The sequence below is a fragment of the Pipistrellus kuhlii genome, unplaced genomic scaffold, assembly GCF_014108245.1.
Source record: "Pipistrellus kuhlii isolate mPipKuh1 unplaced genomic scaffold, mPipKuh1.p scaffold_m20_p_30, whole genome shotgun sequence".
Taxonomy (NCBI): domain Eukaryota; kingdom Metazoa; phylum Chordata; class Mammalia; order Chiroptera; family Vespertilionidae; genus Pipistrellus; species Pipistrellus kuhlii.
Window position 1 is genome coordinate 6780460 of NW_023425530.1, and position 26181 is coordinate 6806640.

The 26181-nt window shown below is 62.5% G+C and overlaps 1 protein-coding gene and 1 non-coding gene across 9 annotated transcripts in view; one reads left to right on the forward strand and one right to left on the reverse strand.

Moving 5' to 3' along the window:
* The first annotated feature begins 1488 nt into the window (after nt 1-1488).
* The window catches only part of ADGRL1 (adhesion G protein-coupled receptor L1), a 46701-nt gene continuing 22008 nt past the window's right edge, over nt 1489-26181 (forward strand). For 2 of the 8 annotated variants that reach the window (XM_045589299.1, XM_036459477.2), the window contains exons 1-3: nt 4498-5437; nt 19096-19254; nt 22652-22865. In XM_045589299.1, the coding sequence (XP_045445255.1) occupies nt 19185-19254; nt 22652-22865 (284 nt within the window). In that variant the 5' untranslated portion in view covers nt 4498-5437; nt 19096-19184. Of the gene's footprint in view, nt 1514-4490; nt 5438-19095; nt 19255-22651; nt 22866-26181 lie in introns of those variants that run through there. The other 6 variants (XM_036459483.2, XM_036459485.2, XM_045589298.1 and 3 more) reach the window with 5 other exon arrangements.
* On the reverse strand, nt 25880-25982 carry LOC118731467. Its single transcript, XR_004991880.1, has one exon. It is a non-coding gene; the product is annotated as a U6 spliceosomal RNA (small nuclear RNA).

Genomic DNA, 26181 nt, shown 5'->3' on the forward strand with positions numbered 1-26181 from the left:
CCTGGCACAGCAGCCCCTCAGCCGGCCCCATCACCCACTGTGCTCACCTTCTCCGGCTGCACAGGCCCTGTGGCACCTTTGAACGCCCAGTGCGTCTCCACCTCAGGACCTTTGCACGGGATGTTCCCTCTGCCTGGAACACCCTTCCTCCAGGTCCACGCCCCCCACCACCACCACACACACTCCTTTCTCATCACCTCAGGCCTTTATCCAAGTCCTCCTTCTCAGGCCTTCCCTGACCTCCCCTATCTAGGGTGCAGCCCTCACCATGCCCTCCTGTCTTCCTTCTTCCATTTTCTCCCGTGGTCCTTATCATCGGGCATTCCGTATCTCTCATCTGTCTGGTTTCTTACCTGCCTCCCCGATTCGAATGCCGGTCCCACGAGCAGAGGATCTTTGCCTGCCGTGTTCGCCCTGTGTTCCTCCCCTCGGAACAGTGCTTGGCACGTACCGTATTTTCCGGCGTATAAGACGACTTTTGAAACGAAAAAAAAGTCAACCAAAAATCGGGGGCCAAAGACCAAAATTGCACAAAAATTACCTGCAGATCTTGACGGCAAAGTAAGTCTTTTTTTTTTGAAGTGGGGGGTAGTCGTATACAGCGAATATAGGCCTAAGCCTATGTTTTAACTGTAAAATTAGGTGCTCAGTAAGTGTTTGTTGACTGACTGGTCTCCCCGCTCCCCAGAGACAGCGGTTGGAATGAATCCTTTCCCCCTCTCCTCCCAGCCCCATGCTGAGACCCCTTGATGGTGCTTCCCATTTGGATGAGGGGGTGGACAGGATGGGGCTCAGGCATTGCTGAAGGTGGGAGTACAGGGCGCCTCCAGGAGAGCCAGTGACGCACAGAACCACGCTGGCCCAGCCCTCAAGATTCCGACGGGTCTGCCATCCACTCCCTGGCACCCTAGTCACTTTCCAGAGCGAACCCCATCATGCCCTCTGTGCCCACCTCACTCACTGGAACGGGAGAGCCCTTGGGAGGGCTCCCAGTCTTGTTTGTGGGGCCCTAGGTCATCGACACGTAGCACTGCACCATGTACGGTGCATTCTGTGAGGGGAAGATATAAGGCGTGCTCACAGGAACTGGATGATGAAATGACTCTGTGTGTGTGTGTGTGTGTGTGTGTGTGTGTGCGCGCGCGCGCTGAGGAAAAAACCCATACACAACAGGCTGGGATGGTGGAGGCCTGGGCGTTGTACTGATTCCCTTGAGTACAAATCCTGTTTCTTCTATCCCTCCCACCTCCACCCACCCCCAACCCCCGCCCCCGCCCCCGCCCCCCAGGGCACCCTCACCCCTTGCAGAACATTCAGAGCCCGAGGTAGGGCCCTGGGAACCGGGGAGCTCCGCCTGAGGCAAAGGATTGGGAGCAATGGGGGAGGGGAGGGTGGAGCCCAGAGCCCGGGATGGGATGGGATGGGATGGTCCGTGTAGGGGACGGGATGGTCAGTGCAGGACACCAGGCAGTGGTGAGCACTCGGAGGGCACAGCGAGAGCCCGAAGGCGCAGGTGAGCAGAGTGGTGTCTGAGGTCGGGGTGTCAGAGGTGCCAGGGGCACAGCCTAGAGGGGCCCCAAGACACGCGGGGTGTCCTAGGCACGGGACATCCTGGCTGTGGGGACCCCGGATGCACAGAATGTGGACGGGACACGGGTGTCCAAAGGCTCATGGGCACCGAGGCACCCTAGCCGGGAGAGTCCGGAGCCACAAGGTGGGGTGCGCCCTGGAACACGGGGAACGGGGCGTCCGGGACTCGGGGCGCCTGGCGGCTGCGCGCGCAGGGACGCGCTGGCTCCAGGAGCCCGGCTGCCGGGGGAGGCTTCCACTGCGGCTGCGCAGCCAGGGTCTGGGCGCAGGGGGGCCGGCTCGCTCGCACCCCAGCTGCTCCCCATCCTTCGCCTCCCGCGCCCCTGGCCCACGATCAGGGACCATAATGGCATGGAGGCTGGCGAACTGATCCCAGTCGCGACCAGGGAGAAAGAGAAGGGGCTCGGAGGGGGCCCTGGCCGGGATTTTTCCAAATTGAGGCGGAGGTTCCTTAAAGCATGCCACCCCTTCCCCTCCCATAAATAAGGCCACCCCTCTCCGCAGCTTTCCTAGGTGAGCTCAGAGGCTCCTGGGGTTCGCAGGGGAAGGTGGGAGGATGGGATGGTGGGGGGAGGCTTGCAGACAGAGGATGCTGGAGGCGCCCGGTCCCCCAACCCAGCCCCCTTTCAGTCCTGCTGGGTGTATAGGAAGCTGGCGGTCTGGATGCGGGTGGGTGTCCTTGTTGCCCCGGAAGCACTGTCCTCACTCCCCAGCATCCATGAGGCCTCTTATGGGTCTTACCAGGTGCTATTGATATACCTCCAAGACTGAGACGCCCCAACCTACCCCCATCATCGAGAGACCTGCTGCCAAACACAGGCGGTTGGGATCATTTCCGCACGCATCAACCTCTGCTTCCTTCCCATTTGGTCCCTGAGATCCAGCCGTCTGGCCTGGCCACCCAGAGTCAAGGCCAGAGCTTTGTAGCCATTGGGGGAGGGGGGAGGTTTAGGAGGAGGTGAGGTGGCCCATCTCCACCCTCCATCTCCAAGTTTGGGGCACAATTGTGACCCAGGTTCCAGACTGTTCATGAAAGAGGGTGGAGGGTGGGGGTGTGCCACAGGGGTGACCCCTGGCCCCCCAGCCAGCCTGTAAGTCCGGTGGCTCTGCCTCTCCCTCAGTTCAGCTGCCAGGGCATGTTTCTCGGAAGGGATTCTCAGAGGCCAGGTTCATACACTTCGCCTTCCTTAGACACTCCCAGTTCCCAGGCAATTCTGCCCCAGATTGTGTGTATCTGCTCCCCAACCCCTCCCACTGCCTTCTCCACAGGCTCCCTGTGCCTCACCTATTATGCAGAAGCAAGCCTGGCTGACAATGCATTCTCTTCTCCGGAGACAGATTGGGTTTGTCCCCCTCCCCATCCTCAGCGCATCCCCCTCCTCTAGAATTCAAACCTGGATGTGTCTGCCGGACTCCTCACGTCCCCATTAACGGACACGCTGGGCCCGCCAAGACTCAGCCCTTACTTTGGACTTTGCTTTACTATGTGGGCTTCCCTTGGATGGACTCCCTTCCCCAAGGACCAAAGCCAGGTATTTGCTCCTCCCCATCCATCAGTAGCACCCATCTTTCATAAAATGGAGCCAGCAGCCAGACTTCCAGGTCCGCCTCCCCAGGTCCCTACCGGATCCTATCGCTCAGGACTTTTGGCTACCCCCCTCGCCAGGACTCCTCTCCCTGCTAATTTCCGCCCAGCCCCCACCGTGCACCGAGTTGTCTATTCTGCTGAAGTGTCTATTTTTGGCCTGGGTCCCGGTTTCAGAGCCCCCACTCCGAGTCTTGGCAGTCACTGCGATGGCTCTGGGGATCCAAGCCAGATCGGGCTGGAAAGGGGGTGCGGGGCTCCCTCTGCAGCCTCAGCCTGAAACCTGCCCCTCGCCTCACTCGGCCAGACGCCTAGGACCCCGCCAGATCCTCGCCTTACTTCTGCAAGCCCAGTAGCTGCAGTGTCGTTGCTAGGCTGTGGAAATCCGTGCCGGGATTTTGCTCTTGCCAAGAACCTAAAATTCACTTTTCCCCCCCTCTCCTCTCGTCATTGGGCTCCCCACCCCCAAAATCAGACGTTTGAGGCGTTTCTAGAGACTAACCTCCCTGCAACACTTCCCTCTGCTCCAGGTGTTCGGCCAGCTCCAGGCCCGTGTCCCGTTACCCGGGATCTTCTGCTGGGGGAAGAGGGGGGGAGAGGGGGTGTCTGGTCCCGTCCCGAGGACTCCAGTCCTGGCTTTGCGGTCTTTCCCCGCCTTTCATTGTAGGTCTGTGGTCCCAGAGTGGCAGCCGCCTCAACGCATTGCCCCTGGGCCCTGAAACCGCTTTTACCTTCCCGCTCCGGTGCAGTCAGCGCTCCAGGCCCCTTCTTGCCGGGGCCCAGACCGCCTTTTGCCCCTCCCCCTTGCACGTCGCAGCCAAAAAAGATGGGACTAGCTTATGCCTCCTCAGCAACCGAGAGGCCCCCACCTGGAGCCCCCCGCAAGCACAGGTCCGGGAACACACCACCAGGTCTTCCTTGTTTCCACTGCATTAGGCATGACGCATTACTCCGTCTCCCGAGGAAGGATCTGGCCCAAAATTTGCGTGCCCCGCGTGCATTTGGCCGTGTCGCAGCTCCCCATCTCTCCCGGTTCCTCTCGTCTCTGCCTTAATCCAACCCGGGTTTTGCATACCCATTCCAGATCGCCTCAACCCTCCCCTCGCCGGGCTCTTCGCCTCTCCTTCCCTGCCGGTATAATCCGCTCCGGGTTGTACCTGCGACTTTCTCACCCCCTCTTCTCTCCCCCCGCCCCCCCCCCTCACCCCACACACTCCCCGTTCCAACGCTGGGATCCAGCATCTTGCCTTTCCTCTCACCGCTTTCCCAGGGGGGGCCGGAGAAGGCGAAGGGGAGAAGCTCCAGTCCGGGTTTTCCGGCCGGCCCTCGCTCGGTGTGTCCGGGCAGGTTCCAGCCGCCGGTCCCGGGCGGTGGCTCCGGGCCGGGTTTTGCTGGCTCCCGCCGCCCCCTCCCGGAGCCGGTGCGCCGGGGAGCGGGGCGAGCAGGCGGCTTGTCATTGCTGGTGCCCGGCGCCGGCTCGGTCCGCGCGTCCTGCGGTGCCCACGGGCCCGGCCCGGCGCCCCCCTCCCGGCCGCCCCGGGGGCGCGACGCCGCCGCCGCGCCCGCTTCCAGCCGCGCCCCCGCCAGGCCCCGCGCCGCCCGCCTCCCACCTGAGCCCCCCACGGCCGCTGCGGGGAGCCCGAGCCGTCGGCGCGGGAGCTGCTGGCGCTGCGGCGCCCCCGCCCCGCCGTCTGCCGAGGAGGCCCCGGCGGATGGGGCCGCGCGGGCCCCGGAGCTGCGCCGCCGGGCGGCGGGGGGCTGCAGGGGCGCCCCCGCGGCCCCGTTAACCCCGCGGCGGCCGCTGCCACCGCCGCCGCCCCCGGCCGGGGGGGCTGGGAGGTCTCCTGGGCGCACACGTGCCACCTCCTTCGGAGCCGCGAAGCTGCGGGGGAGATGCAGGCCGCGGCCGGCGCCGCCTCGGGGGGCTCCGCCTCGCCCCAGCCCCCGGAGCTCTGACGCCGCCCCCGCCCCGCCGCCTCCCTCCCCTCCCCGGAGGGGCGCGGACCCGCTCGCCCCCCACCTACAGCCGCCGCCGCCGCCTCCCGAGCTCCGAGAGCCTCATTTTTTAATTCTGTGATTTGGCTGGTGGCGGCGGTGCGGGGCCGGAGGAAGGAGGGGACACGGAGGCCGCCCTCGCCAGCCGCCCCTCCTCCGTTTCCCCCCCGCCCGCCCCGGTTCCGGGAGATGTGCGGGGCGGGGGGCCGGGGTCCGCGGAGCCGCAGGAGGGACGCGCAGGGCCCCGCTCGCAGCGGCGCCGGACAGGTGAGTGTGTGCGGGCACCTGGGCCAGGTGTGCGGGCCCCGAGGGGGAGGACGGATGGGGACCGGGGCTGTCTGTCTGGGCCGCGGAGGGGGAGGGGGCTCCGGAGCCGCCGATCGCCACCCCGGAGGAGCCGCCGGAGGGGAGCCCGGAGCGGCCCGCACCTCGCCCCCCGCCGGCGACGGGCGGGCGGAGCGGCCCCGCGGGGCGCCGGGCCCGGGGTGCGGAGGGGCGGCCGCGGGGACCGGGGGGCGGGGGGCGCCGGCCTTTGTGGGAAGCGGCGGCGGAGCTGCGTGTCCCCGGCGCGGGTGCGCGCGGTGCTGGCGCCGTGTGTGGGTGTCAGGGTGGGAGCGGGGGTGCGGGTGCGCGCCGCGCGGGCCGGGGCCCGGAGGAGCCGGGCGGGGGCTGGCCCCGCGGGGCTTGGGGCCGGGGGCGGCTTTTCTCCGGGCAGCGGGGTGCGGGGTGCGGGGCGCGGGGCGGGAGGGGCTGTCTGGGCGCCGCGGCCCGGAGGAGGGTGCCGCCGCCGGCGTCTTCTCCCTGCGGTGATGCTCCGTGGAGCGTGGGAAGCTGTCAGGACGGAACCCCTGGGATTGGGGCTTCGGGGACGAGCCCACCCCCTGCCCCAGGCGCTGGGGGTTTTCGTGGCCCCATCCTCCCACCTGGGCGTCCTGGGACTGGAGTCTGAGCCAGAGGAGGGTGGGGAGCGATGTGTGCGCCCCAGCAAATGCCTCCCCGGCCCCCACTTCATGGCAGCACCCCGCCTGGCCGTGGCCTCCCCACATCCCGGTCCCCCTCCCCAGGCTCGGTCTGCAGCCTCCTGCCCCCAGGTCCTGGCCATACCGGCGGCCTTCCCCCGGCCCCCGGGCGGGGACCCCCTTCACCCGGGCCTGCAGCACCCTGAGGCCGGGCTCCTCTGCCCACATCCAGACATGTGGTGCGAGGGGAGCGGGGGAGGGGCGCAAGATGGCTGCCAAGATGGCTGGTCGCCTCTGCCCGCCTCCCCCTCTCCCCGCTCCCTCCATCCCTCTCCGGCTCTCTGCTGGCTCCTGGCTTGCTCCGTTTCCCCGGCTGCTGCGGAGCCACCGTCCAGAGGGGCTGGGGCGATGCGGGCACAGGTGTGGGCACCTGAGTGGGTGTCTGCTCCGGGCCGCTGACCTCAGATGCTGCTTAGAGGGGCCTCGGGTCTCCCCTCCTGGGCACCTGGGGGCCGGCAGAGCCTGTAACCCGACCCCAGACCCAGCTCCTCCCCCGGGCTGACAGTGGGCCTGGCTCCCTGCCCTTCGAGGGTCTCCCAGGCTGGCACCCTGCATCCATCACTGGGTGCCAGGGCGCCCCACAGAGGGTCGGGCTGTCATCCTCGCCTGCCCAGGGCCAGGGGCTGGACTCCCTCCGGGTGGGCCCGGCCCGGCCCCAGCGGTGCGGCCGGTTGACTGCGCCTTCCTCCCCGCTCCCTGCCTCCTAATGCTGAACTGATGACTTAAAAGCGGGATGAAAAGGGGGGAGAATAAGAGAAGGAATGCAACCTTCATTATCATATCGAGAAAATTATCCGTGATTTTCCTAACTAGCAATTTGCCTGCCACGCCGTTCAGAACTGACTTGCCCATTAATTACGGAGATGAAAAGTCATCTGGAAAGAGGAAAAGGGAACTGATTCGGTCCCTGGCTGGCGGTAATCTCACCCGTGCACCATGCCACACGCGTGCCCGTGCACATGGCAGCGCCAGCCCTAGAGCTGGCATCCCCTTCTTCCTCCTCCTCCTCCTCCTCCTCCTCCTCCTCCGTGACCTCCTGCAGGGCCTCAGCCCACCCCAGGCCTGTCCCTCGCGCTCTCCGGCTGCCCACCCCAGGGCGCTGGCCCCGAGCCCCACTCGTGGCGAGGGGGCCCGGCTTAGGGCTTGAGCGCCAGGGCGCGCTGATGGCCGCCCTGGCCTGGGTGTGGAGATGGTGCCAGGGTGGGGAGCTGGGGACCGGAGCATCTGGGCTGCGGGCCCTGCCGGGAGGAGGCGGAGAGCAGGAGACGCAAACCCAGCTCTATTCCCGGCCTGCCCCGGGGAACCCCTTCTCCTAGGGGGATCCGAGGAGGACCCTGCGAGTGCTGGGGAGGGGCCGGCCGGCGCCGGGCTGCTCCTGAGGCTGGGCCTTGGGGATGGGAGACCCGTGTGCGGACTCTGTGTCGTCTGCATCTCTGTGCCTGTCCTCCCTGCGCGCCCCCGGCTGACGGGAGGTGGGTGGCGCTTCAGCCCCAGGGTGGGCATCTGGAGTTGGGTTTCGGATCCCAGGAAGTTGTACTTGCTGTGCCCTCGAGTGGGTGTCCTTAGTGGGGAATCGGAGTGGGATCCCCGTCTCCCCTCCCTCCCTCGCCCATTTGCTGGCCACTGGGAGCCCCATCATGGTCCCTGCGCCCCCCTCCCACCACCTCCAGGCAGACGGGTGGCCAAGGACATGGAGGCTCTGGTTTCTGTGTGGGCTCCTCTCGAGGATCCGGTTTCCAGACGCCAGACACTGCCCCTCCTCCGGGCCCCTCCGTGGGGAGGGAGGGGAGGGGCTCCCGAGACGGGGCTTCCCTGGGCCTGGCACCAGCCCTGACCGCGGTGACCCTGGCGGTGCATGCTCCAGCCAGCACCCCTCCTGGGCTGGGTCTCGGCCACCCTAACGAAAGAGACGAGTGGGGTCCCCGGGTAGGGGAAACCCAGCCCTGTCCGCCGTCCGTCCGTCCGTCCGCACCTGTGTGTACCTGTCCTGCGAGCGACTGGGTGGTGACCTGGCTGGACCAGCGTGTGGCCATGTGTCTCTCGGGGCCTCCTGGGTTCCGGTGTCTGTGAGCCTCGCAGAGGGGCCGGCCGCGTGTGTGTGTGTGTGTGTGTGTGAGTGTGTGACCAGCACCTGCCGGTATGCACCCAGGCGTGTGCGTCCCAGGCTCCTCGGAATCAGGCAATCTGTGCCCGTTTGCCAGGTGCCATGCTGGCAGTGCCACGGGGACAGTGCCCCGGTCCTGCCCTCATGGAGCTCACCGTCTAGTGACATAAAGGATTCCAGTCGATGGCTCATGCCACAGGAGAAGTTGGGGAGAAGGCGTGTGTCTCTTCCTTCAGAGCAGCCAGGGTCCCAGCTGGGGAGGAACAGCCCCCTGCCTTCTAGCACTATAGTGACCCCAGGTGTGGGGTGTCCCGGGCTCCAACTCTGCAAAACCTCCCCCATCGCCCCCTCCCCTCTGCCCACCCTCTGCTTGCTGCCCCTCCAACAGGCAAAGTGTGGTTGTACTCCAGCACCTTGGCGCTGGCTGTCCTTCCCTCTGGGCCCTCACCCAGGTCTCTGCGAGGCTTATGCTTCCTCACCTGCTCCAACCATCACCTCCCCCCTGAGCTTCACCCCCTGCAGCCTTTCGCTCACCTCCTGGCTTTCCATCGTGCGATGGCTTTCCCCACTCTGTAATTTCCTGATGTACCCCACCTGCTTGCTTATTGTTTGTCTCCCTGGCCAGGATCCGAATGCGCAGAGAGCTTGTGACTTGGCTTGTTTCTGGATCCCAGGTGCCTAGACTCCTACCTGGCCCACCGTAGGTTTTCAAAGCCGAAACCCATTTGGCTCAGTGGATGGAGCCTCGGTCTGCAGACTGAAAGGTCCCGGGTTCGATTCCGGTCAAGGGTGTGTACCTTGGTTGCGGGCAAATCCCCAGTAGGGAGTGTGCAAGAGGCAGCTGATGGATGTTCTCTCTCATCGATGTTTCTAGCTCTCTATCCCTCTCCCTTCCTCTCTATAAAAAATGAATAGAATATATTTTAAAAAATCTCACCTGATGCCCTCGCTGGTTTGGCTCAGTGGATAGAGCGCCAGCCTGCGGACTGAGGGGTCCCAGGTTGGATTCCGGCCAAGGGCACATGCCCGGTTGTGGGCTTGATCCCCAGAAGGGGGTGTGCAGGAGGCAGCCAATGAGTGATACCCTCTCATCATTGGTGTTTCTCTCGCCCTCTCCCTTCCTCGCTAAGATCAATAAAATAAAAAATAAAAATAAAAAAAGAAATCTCACCTGAGTGAGTGGGAGGCCTCAGAATGGACCAGGACCTCCGGGCAGCTCCCTTAGTTGTGCACAGCTGGGGTTTCCCATCGCCCGGACCCCTCAGGGCCACTGAAGGCTGCACCTGCTCCGGGCACACTTGAGTGGACTGTCTCCGAGGTGGTTTCATGGCTAAGGGGACCAGACGTCCCGCTTTTGGCTGGACAGTCCCGATTTTCAACAGTTTGGGACGTCTGGTCTCCTTATTCATGGCGCGTGCGGGCACGGTGTCTGAGTGGGCAGGTGGCTTCCTGGTGGGACTGTGCGCTATGGAGCTTAGAGCCCAGAGGAGGAATGTGGGGGCCCTGCCCTTGCCAGGGGTAGGAGTCCCAAGGTCAAAGCCTGAGCAGCCCCTCCCGCCTCCCGGGGTGGGTGGGGGTTACTGAGCCGGCCTTCAGGAAGTGGGACCAGTTTTTGGGGTCTGCTCTGGCTCTGGGAACCTAGCCAAGTAGAGCCCCATCCCATTCCCCCAACTCCAAAATTTGGGGAAAATAAAAATCTTAATAAATAGATATTGAGGCTAAAAACAGCCCTGCCCACCGCCCCCACCCAAAGCTAAACACGCAAGGCCCCTCGCTGAGAGGCTAGTGACACCTGGGCCCTTCTGCCGAGGGGCTGTGGTCCGGGCAGGCGAGGGGCCCGGGGCAGAGTCAGCCACGGCGGTCCTGGCATCGGGTCACTCCTTCTCTGCTGGGGGCTGTCCTGTGCGTCACAGGGCTTTTAACAGTGTCCCTGGGCTCCTCCCATTACATACCAGTAGCACCCCCTCCTCCACACACATGCATGCCTGCGCCGATCACCCTGGAAAACGTCCCCAGACATTGCCAGGTGGCTGAGGGTGGAGGCAGCATTGGTCCCCTTACCCCCTCACCTCTACCCCTGCGGGTGAGGCCCTGCCCCAGGTCAGGGGTTCGCAGACCGTCTGCGGAGAGCCGGGGAGAGCGTATTGGAGACTTTTGTGGGACACTCACCCACGCTTGCACGTTCTCCTGCCTCTCCTTAGCCCTTTAAAAGTGGCAAAACCATTCTTCCTTCTCTGGCTGTTCCAGAGCAGGTTGTGACCGAGCCAGGTAGTCAGCTCCTGCCACAGAGCACCCCCCCCCAATGGGTGCATCCTCGTCAGCAGGGGGCAGCCTTCCTCCCCTCTCCTCCTCCTCCTCTCCTGCTCACGCCCCTCCGTCACACGGCGCCCTCACCAGGCCTCACACGTGCATGGGAGGAGCCCCGCCTGGCCAGCCTGCGAGGAGGAAGGGTTTCCCAGGGACGGAGGAGGACAGAAGGACGGGAGGATGGGAGGACAGGAGGATGGTGCTTGCTTATCCGCTGTGGCCTGGAGGAGGAGGAGGAAGGAGAGAGGGAGGGCCCACCTTGAGGTCAAAAAGAAGCGGGTGGCTACGGGGAGAAGGAAAGCTGTTTCGGGGCCAGGCCTGCAGGGAGGAGGCTGAAGGCTGGAGGCTGGTCTAAGGGGCCGAGGACCGAGTTTGTGCATTTGCTGGTACGTTTCTGTTTGTTCCTGGGGAGACCCTTGGAGGGAAGGGTTCAGGCCCTCGGAACAGGGTCTGAGTGTCCCCCATAAGCTGCCTTCGGCTGCCATGGAGGGCTGTGGGGGGCAGGAAGGGAGGCCAGGAGGCCAGCAGGAGAAGGAGGCTCCAGTGAGGGCCTTGAGACGTTAGGGGTGGACTGGTGTGAGGTTTTGAAATCTGAGTGGACGGATGGTTGGCTGGAGGGCGGACAAAGGGGGGATGGGAGAAACGGCAGGTTTTGGTTTTGACAGGAAAGGAGAGGGTGGGAGTGGGGAGCACCTGCCACTCTCAGGCCTCCCACCGGCCCCCCCCACACACACACATAGTCTGATCACCCCTCATCTTTAGGAGTCTGTGAACACCATCTCCCCAAGTCTTTCCTGAGGCCTACAAGGCCCTGCATGGTCTGCCCTGTAACCTCCACCCCTTCTTCCCACTCTTCCCCCCACCAGGCCGAGGCTGCATCCCACACGCTGCCCCAGGGCCTTTGCACATACCGTTCCTGCTACTCGGGCTGGCTTACCTCCCCCAGACCTCGGTCACAATGTCACCACCTCAGTGAGCCATTTCCTGCGTGGAACCTCCACCCCCATCTCTCCCCTTCAGGCTTCTTTTCCCCCAAAACAAGGTGGATGACCTGTTCTCTGGGTCTGTTCTGTCTTGGTTCATCAAACAGGTTCACCCTCCTAGCCCAGGGCTGGGGATGCCACAGAGCACCAGGCAGCCACGACGGTAGCTTCCCTGCGGAATCCTCGGTGCCGAGAAAGACCGCTGATGGACAGCAGAGTCCAGATTCCATTAGGGGAGCCCCAGGGCGCTGCCAGTGTGGGTGTGGGGGGAGGACAGAGGGTGGGAGGCCCAGCAGTGTGTGTGTGTGTGTGTGTGTGTGTGTGTGTGTGAGAGAGAGAGAGAGAGAGAGTGGGGGGGAATGATGGTGAAAGTCGGGGGCTGAGAACAGGCATGGTGGGAGGACAGAGTAGAATAGGTGATGACATGCCGAAACCGGTTTGGCTCAGTGAGTAGAGCATCAGCCTGCGGACTGAGGGGTCCCGGGTTCAATTCCAGTCAAGGGCATGTACCTTGGTTGCGAGCACATCCTCAGTAGGGGGTGTGCAGGAGGCAGCTGATCGATGTTTCTCTCTCATCGATGTTTCTAACTCTCTATCCCTCTTTCTTCCTCTCTGTGAAAAACCAATAAAATATATTAAATTTTTAAAAAGAACAGGTGATGACACAGTGGCAGGAGACCAGAGCCTGAGACTCTCCACTAGGATGCGAGGCCATGGGGAGCCATGGAGGATCGCAGGCAGGAAGGGACGTGATTGGGCTTCCGTTTTGCAAAAAGGGTGGAGACTGGACAGAATGGGAGTGACACATGGGGAGGGGGCGCCCCGGGAGGAGGCCCCTGGGGGAGGGGGACACTTTGAACAGTCCCCCCTGCTCTGCAGCGCGGCGCCACTCAGCCAAAACTGTCTTTTGAAACTCACAGACAGCCAGACCCCACCCAGTGGTGTTTGCAAATAAGGAAGATGCATGGCTGGAGTGCGGTGGGATTTTATTTTATTTTTTTAAATATATTTTATTGACTTTTTACAGAGAGGAAGAGAGAGAGATAGAGAGCCAGAAACATCGATGAGAGAGAATCATCAATCAGCCGCCTCCCGCACACCCCCCACTGGGGATGTGCCCGCAACCAAGGTACATGCCCTTGACCGGAATCGAACCTGAGACCCTTGAGTCCGCAGGCCGACGCTCTATCCACTGAGCCAAACCAGTCTCGGCTGCGGTGGGATTTTAAAAGCCAGAACCGGCCCTGGCTGGTTTGGCTCAGTGGATAGAGTATCAACCTGCAGACTGAAGGGTCTCGGGTTCGATTCCGGTCAAGGGCACATGCCCGGGTTGCCGGCTCGATCCCCAGTAGGGGGCGTGCTGGAGGCAGCCCATCACTGATTCTCTCTCATGAGTGATGTTTCTCTTTTCCTCTCCCTTCCTCTCTGAAAGCAATAAAAATAAATTAATTAATTAATGTTTAAAAAGCCAGAACGGATGTAGGAGTGCTGGGCCCGGGGGGCCTCCCGGCCCTGGGAGAGGGCCGCCGGACGGGTGCAGGGAGAAGTGATGGGGCGGGGAGAAAGGAACGGATTCTGCAGGGGCTGGATGTGGGGGTGAGTGAAGAGGGGCCCAGGGTGACTGTGAGTTACTGCGCGCCTGGGGGACCAGCCGCCCGCCGCGGACAGGTGGGAAGACGGAAGGTGAACGCTCAGCAGGGATCCTGCCTTCCTGAGCCCGCAGTTCCCTTCCTGAGGAGGGCATTCTGTGGGCACCCCCTGGCAGCTCTGTCTGTGTGAGGGGCATCGTGGCCTGGAACAGGAATGGGGAGATGGTCTCAGAGAGGCCAGGAGCCCTGCCCCAGGCAGCTCAGCAGACTCGGACCCAGCACCTGCCCCTTCCCCCTCGCTCATGCCGGAAGACTTCCTGGAGGAGGAGGGCCTGTGAGCTGGGCTCTGAGGCGGCCGGGTTTGGGGAGGGCTTAATCTCTGAGGAGAGAACAGGAGATGCTGTGTGGAGGGAGGTCCTAAGGGGCTCAACGCCCCTTTGTCCTACCCCCCACCCCAGGCACTCAGACTCCCACCCACGTGAGCACAGAGGGTTGCTATGGCAACTGCACTCCAGGGCAAGCTGGAGGCGCCCCCTCCGCTCCAGCATCCCGTTCTCCTCCTGTCACCGGACTACCCACCCCAGGGCACCCGCGGACAGAGCCTGGGCTGCAGCACCCACCCCTGGGTCGCCCGCTCCACCCCCACCCCTTGACTTGAGACCAGCGGGACCAGGTGCTCAGGCACCAACCCCGAGGCCGGTGCGAGGCCGGCTGGCCGGTGGGCCGCGGCCCATCCCTCTCCGCCCGCGGGCAGGGTTCCACGGGCCCGCTCACCTCGCTGAGGCTCACCCGGCCCCGGAGAGGCTGGAACCTGCAGGCGTGTCCAGCTCTGGGGACCCTCGGTCACAGAGCAGCGGGGCCTGGAGGGGGCGCTCCTGGCTCCCAGGGTCGCCCCAGTGCTCAGCGCCCAGCCTGCCTGCACTCACAGCCCCCTTAGGCCAGTGGGGTCTCCCTGGGACCTCACTCTCCTCACCTGTGAGACGTGGTCACTCCCTCTGCGCAGTCCTCGTGGCGACGCGGTGAGGTGTGAGTGGTGCTCCCCCCGCACGGTGCCCGCTGCTCCGCCTGGCACCTCGGTGGCTGGAGCCCCCAGCAGCCCCCGCGCCCGGCGGTCGGGAAAGGCCCCCGAGGTTGTGCAGCCCGGGTCCTGCCCCTGTCCGCTCCCCCTCCCTGTCCCGGCCCCGTGTGACTTTCCCCGGCCGACAGGACGGGGTGCCCAGGCCCGGCGGCTCTGAAGGCGGAGGGTGTGGTCTGGCAGTTCTGGGGGCGGAAGTCCCAGGTCAGGGTGTTGTCAGAGACGTTCCTTCGGGGGCTCTGAGGCCAAAACCCACCAGGGCCTCTCCCCAGCCTCGGAGGTCTGTGCGGTCCTGGCTCCCTTCGCTTGTGGAGCGGTCGCCTGGACTCTGCCTCCCTCCGTCTTCACGTGGGCCCCCCCTCCCCCCGGGGCGTGTCTGGGTCCTCACCAGCCCCACCAGCTGGGGCCAGCCTTAGCGACCTACCAACTTGATTACTTTTTTTTAAACAATTGATTTCAGAGAGGAAGGGAGAAAGAGAAACATCAATGATGAGAGTCACAGATCATCGGCTGCCTCTTGCACGCCCCCTATTGGGGACGGAGCCGGCAGCCAGGCCTGTGCCCTGACTGGGAATCTGAACCGTGACCTCCTGGTTCACAGGTCGATGCTCAACCACGGAGCCACACTGGCCGGGCTTGATTACTTCTTTTAAATAAGGGCCCGTTCTGAGTCCCGGGGGGAGGACGAAATTCAGTCCAAAACAACCCCCTCTGAAGGTCCGGGGACGGTCCGGCCTGGGCCTCCGAGGTGGCTCCCACGCCCAGGCCTGGCCTCCCCGCCTCGGCAGGCACTAGGTGGCAAGTGAAACCCTGGTGTAAGGTGGCACGAAGCCAGGCCAGAAAGGGGGGGACGGGAGCCGCAGGCCCAGCGCCTGAGCTGGGGCCGGTTCCTGTGTGCGTGGAGGGACCTCAGGAACGCTGTGCCCCTGAGGCATCGGTGCCCAGCCAGGGTGGGCCTGGCATGGCCAGGGGTTGCAGGGCAGATGCCCCGTCTCCAGCTGTCCTCACTACCTTCCCTCGTCCCTCATCTTGGTTCACTTGGTAAATATGTGTTTGAGGGCCTACTGTGTGTCTAAGCGCCAGGAGACGTCTCAGGAGCTTCCGTTCTCCGGGGGCGCAGGAGCAACCCGGGGCCGCTCAGTCCAGGCCCCTGGGAGAGACGGGGTTGGTGGGGACGATGCTGCAGGGGACAGGGCACTCACTGTGTGCCTGTCTGCCGGGCGCGGCCCTGAGTGTTTCATGTGAATGGATTCCTCAAAAAAAAAAAATTATATATATATATATATATATATATATATATATATATGATTTTTTACAGAGAGGAAGAGAGATAGTTAGAAACATCGATGAGAGAGAAAACATCAATCAGCTGCTTCCTGCACACCTCCCACTGGGGATGTGCCCACAACCAAGGTACATGCCCCTGACTGGAATCGAACCCGGGACCCTTCAGTCCACAGGCCGACGCTCTATCCACCGAGCCAAACCAGTTTCGGCATGAATTCCTCTTCTCGCTCGGCTGTCCTGTGAGGCAGCCCCATTCTACCGAGAAACCGGACCCGGGAGGTCACAGGCTGGGGGACCGGGTGGGCAGCACAGACTGCAGAGTGCTGGAGGCCCGCCCGCACCCCCGAGGGTGCACATCTGAGCTGAGATCTAAGGGACGCAGAGCTGGGGACCCCGGCAAGGCCGGGTGGCTGGAGCAGGGGGGAGAGGGACAGGGGCAGTGTGCGTGGCCTTGTGGGCCGGGCAGCCGGAGCTGGTGCGGGGTTTAACCTGGGGGTGGTCTGTCCAGGTTGCTTCTGGTAAGCCCCTCTGTGGAGACAGCCCAGTGTCCGTCTCCGGATGATGGGTAAACAGGGTGGTCCATCCATCCAGCGGAATGTTACTCCATCGCAGAGAGGAAGGAAGCTCGGACATGCTGCAGCATAGATGAACCTGGAAAACGCAATGCTTGGTGAAAGAAGTGGAATGCAGGGTTTTACGATTCTATCTACTAGTATATGAAAAGTCCAGAACCCGCAAATCCAGAGAGACGGGGGCAGGTTAGTGGTTGTTGGGCTGAGGGGGGCAGGGGGGTGGTGGACGGGGGAGAAGGAGGTTTTGCCTAAGAAGCACAGAGTTTCTGTTTGGGGTGATGAGAATCTTTTGGAGATAATGATGCTGAGAATGTAATTAATGCCACTGAATTGTATGGTGAAAAGTGATTTTATGTTATATATATGACCATAATTTAAAAATATATATATTTTATTGATTTTTTACAGAGAGGGAGAGAGGGACAAAGAATTAGAAATATGGATGAGAGAGAATCATCCATCAGCTGCCTCCTGCACACCCCCTACTGGGGACGTGCCCGCAACCAAGGTACATGCCCTTGACCGGAATCGAACCCGGGACCCTTCCGTCCGCAGGCCCACACTCTATCCACTGAGCCAAACCGGTTGCGGCTCCACAATCTGTCTGCTGGGAGCCTGGGTGGGAGAAAGAGGCTGGAGCGCAGGGGGCAGAGGCCAGGCATCGGGTGGTGAGCCCGGGGCGGGGCGGGGCGGCCAGGGGTGGGGGGCTGCAGTGTCCGGAGATGCAGACCAGGACCTGCTCCTGAGCTGCCCTGAGGTGACAGGCAGAGGAGCCGGAGGGTTTTGACTGGGGTTTTGGCCGAAGGATGGAGAGGACAGTGGGGCCGTGTGGTGGACACGGGGCTCTGTGTGTCCGGTCAGGCTGAAGGAAGGTATGAAGGTGGAGACTGTGGAGGAGGCAGGCAGGGCTGGAGCCCGGATGTGGCAGTGGTCACAGTATCAACAGTGGCTAAAGCGGGAGGCTGGCTGGATCCCGGGGTGGGGGGGGGTGGGAAGGACAGGGAAGAGGTTCGGGGGGCGGCCTAGGAGGAGGGAGAGGAGCCGCCCCCTCAGATGGATGTTCCCTCGGCCTGACTCATCCAGGCTGTGGACAGCACCTCTCCTGGGTCCCAGCTGAGTAAAAATAAACAAATAAACATTCTGTCCACATTTATTCGCTCCCCCGCCCCCTTTGCTCAATCGCCAGTCCCTGGTCTTCAATCTCGTCTCCCCAGACAGCTGGTCAGCCCGGTCTCTCTGACCCGCCGGAGACAAAGTCCGGGCTTGTTTACGCAGACTGTTGTTCTTACCAGAACCTGCAGATACAGGCTATTTAGGGGACTGGGGGAGGGGGGCAGGTCAAGGTCAGGGTCAGGACCCAGACTCACATGGGCCAGCTGTCCTCAGCCCGGCCTCCCAGCCCCGCTAACCACTGTGACGGCGTCAGGCGGGAGTGCCCGTCGGCCGGGGTCAGCCTCCGGGGTAGGGGTGAGCAATGCGGTGGTCAGGCGTGCCCTTCCCCCGAGGTAGCATTGTGAAACGAATGACCGGGGCTGTGGGAGGAGACGGATTTGGACAGCAGAGGGGAGGGAGCTGCTGCCGGCGGGCACAGGGATTCGGGGCTGTACTGGGAGGCCGCCGTCCCATTTCACAGGAGAGGAGACTGAGGCCTGCAGCAGGTGTGCGGGGCCCTGGGCGGCGTTTCCGGCGGGGAGGGTCCGGGAAGCAGCTGGAGAGCCCAGTGGCCCGGTCACCCAGCCTCACCCTCGTGAGGAGCGGAGGCCCCGCTGGAGAGCGGAGGGATCCGGGTCATTGCGCGATCCCTCTGCACCGGGCGGAGGCGGCGGAGGCGGGGGGAGGCCAGGCCGGGTCCGGGGCCTGTGGCGGGCAGAGAGATCGGTGAGATCGATAGATCGGTGAGATCGATAGATCGGCAGAGCCCACAGGATCGGGGACACAGTTCACGAAGGGGAGGGGAGAGGCAGATTCCTGGGTTCGGGTGTGACATTCAAACCAGTATTTGCCGCCATGTGCCGGGCCTGTGCTGGAAGCTGGGGGTGGGACCATGAGCAGAACAGCCCACCGGCCCTGCCTGTGTGGGGGCCGTTCTGTACGGGCTCCGAGGTCATTGTGTTTGATCGCAGGCCTGCAGGCGGGGAGGGAGCGGGGGCGAGGCCGGTGGGTACCTGCAGAGGCGGGAGGCCGGGCCGGCACAGAGGAGGGTCAGAGACCTGACGGGGTCCGGCAGTTCGCTTCCGTTTGGGGGAAAGACAGGAGCTGGGAAAGTGTTGGGTGGTGGATGGGGCTGGGAGGACGGGGAGAGGGCGGAGCGGGTTCATATGTGATGGGGCTGCTTAAAGCACAGGCGCCGGCCCTCCCCAGAGAACATGTTCCTGGCAAGTTCCTGGCCAGGCTGGTGCCGCTGGGCCTGGCCACGCGGGGCAAACGGGTGTAGATACAGCAAAGGGCGAGGGGTGTGGGCAGGCAGCCCGGCCAGCACCCGCGGGAAACCGAGGCAGGAGTGACTGTGAGGGAGTGAAGGGTGCGAACCCAGCTCTGGGGTGGGGACTGGGGTGGGGCCGGCTACGGGGCAGGGCACGGGACCCTCACCCCTTCTCACCCTCCCTGGCCCCTAGGGGGCAGCACTCCGCCCTCCCCACCTGCCTGTCTGCAACCTACCCCGCAGTCCCCTGCAAACACTGTCCCTGGCCCCAGTCTGTGGCCCCAGCCAGCCACCACTGAGGGACAGGAAGCGGGGGCTGGGCGGGGCTGGGTTCCTGCCCATGATCCTGAGGGCGGGGGCCGGGTCCCCCGCCCTGGACGCTCTCCCGGACTCCAGGGTGCGGAGGAGGCCTCCAAAGGCCCTTTCCCAGGACAGGTCTGAGGCTGTCCCCGGAGGGGCCGTCCTGTCCGGGGGCCGGGGCGGGCGGCCTCTGGTGGAGGTGCGGGCGTGGACGGCCGCCCTCGGGCTGGCTGAGGATGGCCCCCTCACTCCCCCTGTCCTCCCCAGGCTGGTGGGCCCGGCTGCGGGGCCCCCTGGTGATGCGGGGCGAGGACCCCCGCACCGGCCACTGAGCGCCCGACACGCCGGCCGCCGCCATGGCCCGCCTGGCCGCCGCCCTGTGGAGCCTCTGCGTCACCGCCGTGCTGGTCACCTCCGCCACCCAAGGTAGGTGTGTGCGCCGGGCGCAACGGCGAACACTCACACACACACAGCTCAGGGGAACCAGGCCAGGGCACGGAGGGTCCCGGGGCCTGGAGTGCAGCCGGTGGCACTGCACCGGTGCAGCCTTCCTGGTGACTGGAGGCCCGTGTGTGTGTGTGTGTGTGTGTGTGTGTGTGTGTGGCACCTGTGTGTGTCTGTGTGTGTGTGTGTGTATGTGTGTGGCACCTGTGTGTGTGTCTGTGTGTGTGTCTGTGTGTGTGTGTGTGTGTGTGTGTGGCACCTGTGTGTGTGTGTTGTGTATGTGTGTGGCACTTGTGTGTGTCTGTCTGTCTGTGTGTGTGTGTGTGTGTGTATGTGTGTGGCACCTGTGTGTGTGTGTGTGTATGTGTGTGGCACTTGTGTGTGTCTGTCTGTCTGTGTGTGTGTGTGTATGTGTGTGGCACCTGTGTGTGTATGTGTGTGTGTGTGTTGTGTATGTGTGTGGCACCTGTGTGTGTCTGTCTGTATGTGTGTGTGTCTGTGTGTGTGTGTGTGTGGCACCTGTGTGTGTGTGTGTGTTTGTGGCTCCTGTGATCACATCCTCCCGGCCCTTGCAGGGAGAGACTGAATTAAAGCATGCCCATTGCCGTTTATTTAAAAACTAATTGCTCAGCCCAGCCCTGTGCGGGCTCAGTCAGTGCCCCAGCTGCCCGCCCACCTCGCCAGTCGCTCAGTGCTGGTCCCCGTGGCGGGCAAGGGAGAGCGAGGAGGGAGGCGGGAGCAGGCGCCTGCTGGCCTTGTCCCTGCCCTGGCCTGGGCCGGCCCCCGCCCGCCCCTCCCAGCCCGTCCGGAGGGCCGGGCAGGGGGCACCGCTTCCCAGTGCCCCTTCCTGCGGCCCCGCCTTCGGGGAGCCATGCCAGGGCCTTGGCGTGGCTCCCCCAGTGCCGGGTGCTCTGCCCATCTGGGTCCTGCCCCGTGGTCCCCGCTGGTCCAGGAGGGGCTGCTTCTGCCCCCTGGACCCCTCTGAGCCAGCCCTCCGCCCCGGCCTGCCTCCCGGGCCCAAGACGGGGCTAAAATTAGCCGAGGGAGCAGATGGCGCTAGAGCCACACACGCAGGACGCCCCGAGTGGAGCAGCCCCCGGACGCCCCGGGCCTGGCTGCCGTCCTCCACGGCCCCCAGAGTGGCGGGACCCGGCCTGAGGAAAGAGGCCGGCTTGGCTCTGGTACCTTCTCTTCACCTGCCGATGACGGTTGTCCCCACACTGCAGCCTCTGCGCACCCCCGTCCCCCTGGCACCAGCAGGCGGGCTGGCACCGGGGTCCGGGGAGGTGGCGGCCTCGGCAGGCGTGGGCCTGCAGAGACGGGCGGTGCCCTGTGGCCTCACTGTGTGCCACTGTGAGCGGGGCGGTCAGCTCCGGAGGGAGGGCGCGGGCACGGGGGGGGTCAGTGACCGGACGGGGCCACCCCATCAGCCCAAGCTCCCAGGCCCCACACGGCACGAGGTGGGGACGGACGTGGGACGACGCTGGGCCTGACCTTCCGTTTTCACACGACGGGAGGAGGGGTGTCCCCAGGTGATAAAGAGGGGACCCTTCGCCGGTGACAGCACCAGGCTGGGCCCTTCCTTCACCAACACTCCTGGCACAGAGTCCTCAGCACAGCCCTGGGCCATGGTGCCCATTTCACAGATTGGGGCACTGAGGCCCGGGGAGGCTCCAGGGGCGGCTGTCCAGAGGCGTGTGGTCAGAATTGTTGGTGGGTGCATAGCTCCGAAGGCTCCTGGCTGAACCCCCCAGATCCTGGCTCGGCCGGCCTGGGCTGGGGGGAGGAGGGTGGCCACAGCTGGCGTTCTAAACCAGCTGCCCTGTGACTCTGGCGCTGCCGGTCCCTGGGCTGCACCATGACGAGACCTGGGAAGTGACGGAGGCAGACGCTATGGCTGCTTCCAGAACATGGGTTCATGCCCCACCCCCAGGCCTCTCCTCCTTGTGGGGGGGGTGGGGGGATTCAGGGCATCACCCAAGGTCACCCTCCCTGAGGACACTGACTTAAGGATTTTTTTTAATTTTTTTTTGAAAAATCGGGACTTTTTTTAAAACGCCGCGGGACAGATTGTTAGAAGTCGGGACTGTCCCACCAAAAGCGGGACGTCTGGTCCCCTTACACTAACTGCAATCAGGGGCCCCTCACACCAGCGGCCGCCGGCCGGCGGTGGGCGGTGAGGTCCGGAAGCTTGGGGACGGCTGCGGTTTGCCGGGTTGCCAGGAGAGCTCGCAGTGCCGTTAGTTACCCTGGCAGTCAGTTGGTACGGCGGATTGGGGCAGAGTAAGCTCATCCCGGAGGAGGTGCCGGGGCAGCGGCGTCCGGGCACGTCTCACGCCCCCTCCCGGAGCCGGGGGCAGTGTCAGCTCTCCCGGCAGTGCTGGGCGGCAGCTCGCATGTGCACTGCCACCTGGAAGTCCCCCTGCGCCTTGGTGCTCACCGTCTTTCCTGGGGCTCTGACCGCCCACCTCGCTGGCCTTGACCTCCAATCCCTCCACAGGCCAACGGATACTTCCTGACCCAAAGCTCCCACCCAAAACCACATGGTTAGCGGAGAGGTGGTTAGCGCTGCCGTAACAGAGCACCACAGACGGGGGTGGCACGTAAGCAACGGAAATGTAATTCCTCACAGTACCAGGAGCTGGAAGTCCGAAATCAGGGCGTTGGCAGGGTTAGTTCCTCAGGGCTGCAAGGGAAGGATTTGCTCCAGGCCCCTGCCCTTGGCTTGTAGGTGGCCATCTCCTCCCTCTGTCCCCACATGGTCTTCCCTCTGGTGTGCCTGTGTCCAAATTCCCTCTATTATATCGGACGGAATTCGTGCACAGGTAGGGGCCCTAGGCCTGGCCTTGCCACCAGGGCTGACCAGGGCCTTCCTTCGCTCTGGCGCCGCCCCCTGGTGGTCAGTGTTCTTCATAGCGAGCAATCAAATTCCCCAGGGGACACTGCATGGTCGGCTTTTACATATGTATTAATAGATTAGTGCCCATCTTAATTGCCTCCTTTTAGCTTGATTATCTCTGTAATGACCCTGTCTCCAAATTCGGTTACATTCTGAGGTCCAATGGGTTAGGACGTCAGCATAGGAATTTGGGGGAGGGGGCACAATTCGACCTCTTATCAGTTAGCACAGACTATCTGGCATGGCCCAAGGCCCCCAGGTAAGCAGACACCCTTACCAAGCTGAACATCCCAAAGGCGTGGAGGGTCCTCCCAGGCCCTGAGGCAAAGGCCAAATTATTTTTGAGCCCGTTTTACAGACACATAAAGCTCTGCCTGTGTCCCAGGCACCGCTGAGCTGGAGCTGGCGCCTCCTCTGCAGGATCTTCACCCCCTTCCCTGCACCCTGAGCGTGACGCGCCCTCTCCCCCCCTCCCTGCAGGCCTGAGCCGGGCTGGACTCCCGTTCGGGCTGATGCGCCGGGAGCTGGCATGCGAAGGCTACCCCATCGAGCTGCGGTGCCCGGGCAGTGACGTCATCATGGTGGAAAACGCCAATTACGGGCGCACGGACGACAAGATCTGCGACGCTGACCCTTTCCAGATGGAGAATGTGCAGTGCTACCTGCCCGACGCCTTCAAGATCATGTCGCAGAGGTGAGGGGCCCCCGGGGCTCTCGGGCAGTCCCTGAATCCGGTACCTGCCCTCCCTGCACCCCCTGGACCTCCCAGCACCCTGTTCACCCTCCGTCTTCCTTCTGTGATTTTCACACACCTTCCAGGTGCCCGTCCCCCTCAGCTTACCTCCCCGCCAGTCCCACACACATGCACTCACCAGCCCGATGCCTCCAGAAGCTCATGCCAATCTTACCAGGAGGCGGTGAGGGCTTGCAGTGTAAACGCAATGGCAGGTCAGGGTGAAGGTGTCCTGGGAGCTGAGGCAGGACCCAGAGTCTGGCCAGGCTTCCCTGAGGAGGTGACATCTGAATACAGATGACAAGTGTGTGAGAGAGAGAGAGAATGTGAGTGTGTGTGCACGCCTGTAAGTGAGGGGGTGTGCCAGGAGGAGCACTGAGTGTTCAAAGTTGCAGAAACCTCTCTCACACCCACAGCCAGTGCGCCTCGAGCTGCTCAGGGCTCCCTTCAAATTACACTGATTGGACCACTGCTTCCCCCAAGTCTGTGCCCCGCCCCTTACCTGCTCCCTCCTGCCTGTGCAGCCTGTTCCCTCCACAGCCGCCAGAGGGCGCATGTGAGCACCTGAATCTGGAAACATCCCTGTTCTCATCATCCTACCTGGCTCTCAGCTCTCAAAAGCCCAAGCCTTCCCTCCGCCTGCAGGGCCCTGCACGCTCTGCCCTTTCCTCTCCCGCCCTCACCTCCTCCAGCTCCCCCCCTCACCCACCTGCTCCTCACACACATCAGGCATCTTCGCCCGAGGGCCTCCCGTGGGCCTTTTCATTGGCTGTTCCCCAGCAGCCGCTGGGCGCCTCCTCCCTCCTCCCTCCTCCCAGTCACTCAGGGAATTTCCACCTGTCCTCCTCCAGGGCTGCCCGACCACCCTCTGAAACCACAGCCCCCCACTTCCTCGCCCCTTCTCTGCTTCCTGACTTCCACCCACAGTTCCATCAGATAGTTTGCCTCTTTATGTGGTTTATGTATTCCCCCCACGGGGACCGGAAGCTGTCACTGCTGTGTCTGCAGCAGCAGGCACTCACTGCATTTTTGCCAAATACCGGTGAGAATGCAGGGTTCACTCCTCCGGAGCCCGGGCGTAGAACGGGAAAAGGGAAGGGGGGCTAGGGCCAGCAGCTCCTTGGAGTTCCAGAGTAAAATAAAATCAGGGGCCCTGAGTTTGGGGCACAGGACAGGTGTGGGCAGGTGGCCTCCCACCTTTTCTGACTCCAGCATCCACCCCCCTCCAGTAATCTTGCCCCCTCTCCCCTCCCAGGCCTTGCTTGGGCAGTGCCCCCTTCTCTTTGGAATCCCTTTTCCTCCCTCCTGCCTCTCCAGGTTCTCCCTCAGGGTTCATTCATCACCGGCACTGGGTCAGTGGTGTCTCCCAGCACCCAGCACTCGACTGGCCCGGTTCGGACGGATTGTCAGGTCCAGAGGGGGGAACGCTGAGCAGGCTGGCCACTGTCTTAGAACCTAGAGATGTGCTGAAACCAATTTGGCTCAATGGATAGAGCATCAGCCTGCGGACTCCAGGGTCCCAGGTTCAATTCTGGCCAAGGGCATGTACCTGAGTTGTGGGCACATCCCCAGTAGGGGGTGTGCAAGAGGCAGCTGATCGATGTTACTCTCTCATCGATGTTTCTGGCTTCCTATCTCTCTCCCTTCCTCTCTGAAAAAAAATCAATAAAATATACAAAAAAAAAAAACAAAACAAAAAAAAACCTAGAGATGCTTTTTTAAATCTTTCATTTTATTTTAATCCTCTCCCGAGGATATTTTTCCATTGATTGTTAGAGAGAGTGGGAGAGAGAGGCAAAGACAGAAATATCGACGTGAGAGAAACATCCACTGGTTGCCTCCTACACACGTCCCGACCTGGGCTCAGGCTGGGGAGGATCCTGCAACCTAGGTGCATGCCCTTGACCGAAACCGAGCCTGGGACCCTTCAGCCCGCAGGCTGAAGCTCTGTCCACTGAGCCAGACCTGGAGGTGCTTTCTGTCAGTGAGGGTACAGCTCCCCGCCCTGACGGAGACACCCCAGAAAAAATACTCCTCAGTGAGGAGCTGAGGAGACGGCAGCAGCCGCTTCCCTGTGTGGTGCCTTCCGCACCCATCACACCCCCCTCCCCTGGAAGGCTTTCCCTCTTCTCTGTCTGGCAGTGAGAGTCACGTAACAAAGTCACGATTGAAGTGGAGTGTTTAGTGTGTTTACAAGTTGTGCAACCACCATCCCTGCCAGCTCCCCCGGGAGGACACCCTGTGCCCTGGAGCAGCCACTCTCGGTGCCCCCCCTCCTGGCAGCTGGTCTCCTGTCACTGGACTTGCCAGTTCCGCACGTTTTGTGCAAGTGGAGTCGTGAGACGTGGCCTTTGTGCCCGGCGCCTCCTGTGGCATGCTTCCGAAGTTCGTCCACCTGGTGGCCTTTCTGAGGACGGCTTTGTGAGGACGGCTTTGTGAGGATGGGCCACGTTGTTCGTCCCTTCGGGTGTGATATTTGGGTTGCTCTCACCCTTTGGCACTTGTGCGAGTGACCAGCCGTGAATGTTCACCAACAGGTGGTGGTTTAGGCACTTGCTTTCGGTTCTTTGGGAATATAACGAGGGATGGAGTTTCTGGGCCATAGGCAACTCTCCTTAACCTTCTGAGGCCACTGTGCTGTTTTTATTTATTGTTGAAAGTGTTTCAGATGACCCCCTTTTTTCCATTGATCCTCTGCTCCGAACCCCTCCCCCCAGGCCTTCACTACACTGTTGTCTAAAAATATGGAACGCGCCGAAACCGGTTTGGCTCAGTGGATAGAGCGTCGGCCTGCGGACTGAAAGGTCCCAGAATCGATTCCGGTCAAGGCATGTACCTTGGTTGCGGGCACATCCCCAGTGGGAGGTGTGCAAGAGGCAGCTGATGATTCTCTCATCGATGTTTCTAACTCTCTCTCCCTCTCTCTTCCTCTCTGTAAAAAATCAATAAAATATATTTTTTAAAAATAAAAAAATAAAAATATGGAACACTTCATGAATTTGCATGTCAGCCTTGCACAGGGCCACGCTAATCTCTGAATCGTTCCAATTTTAGTATCTGTGCTGCCAAAGCGAGCACCAGAGTTCTGTTTTTGTTTTGTTTTTAGAGTATTTTTATTGATTTCGGAGGGGAAGGGAGAGGGAGGGAGGAAGATAGAAACATCATCCGTGAGAACTGCACCCCAGGCGTGTGCCCTCAATCGGAATAGAACCCAGGACCTCTCCGTCAGGGCACCAGTGTTCTGACTTTTTAAAATATATTTTTATTGATTTCAGGG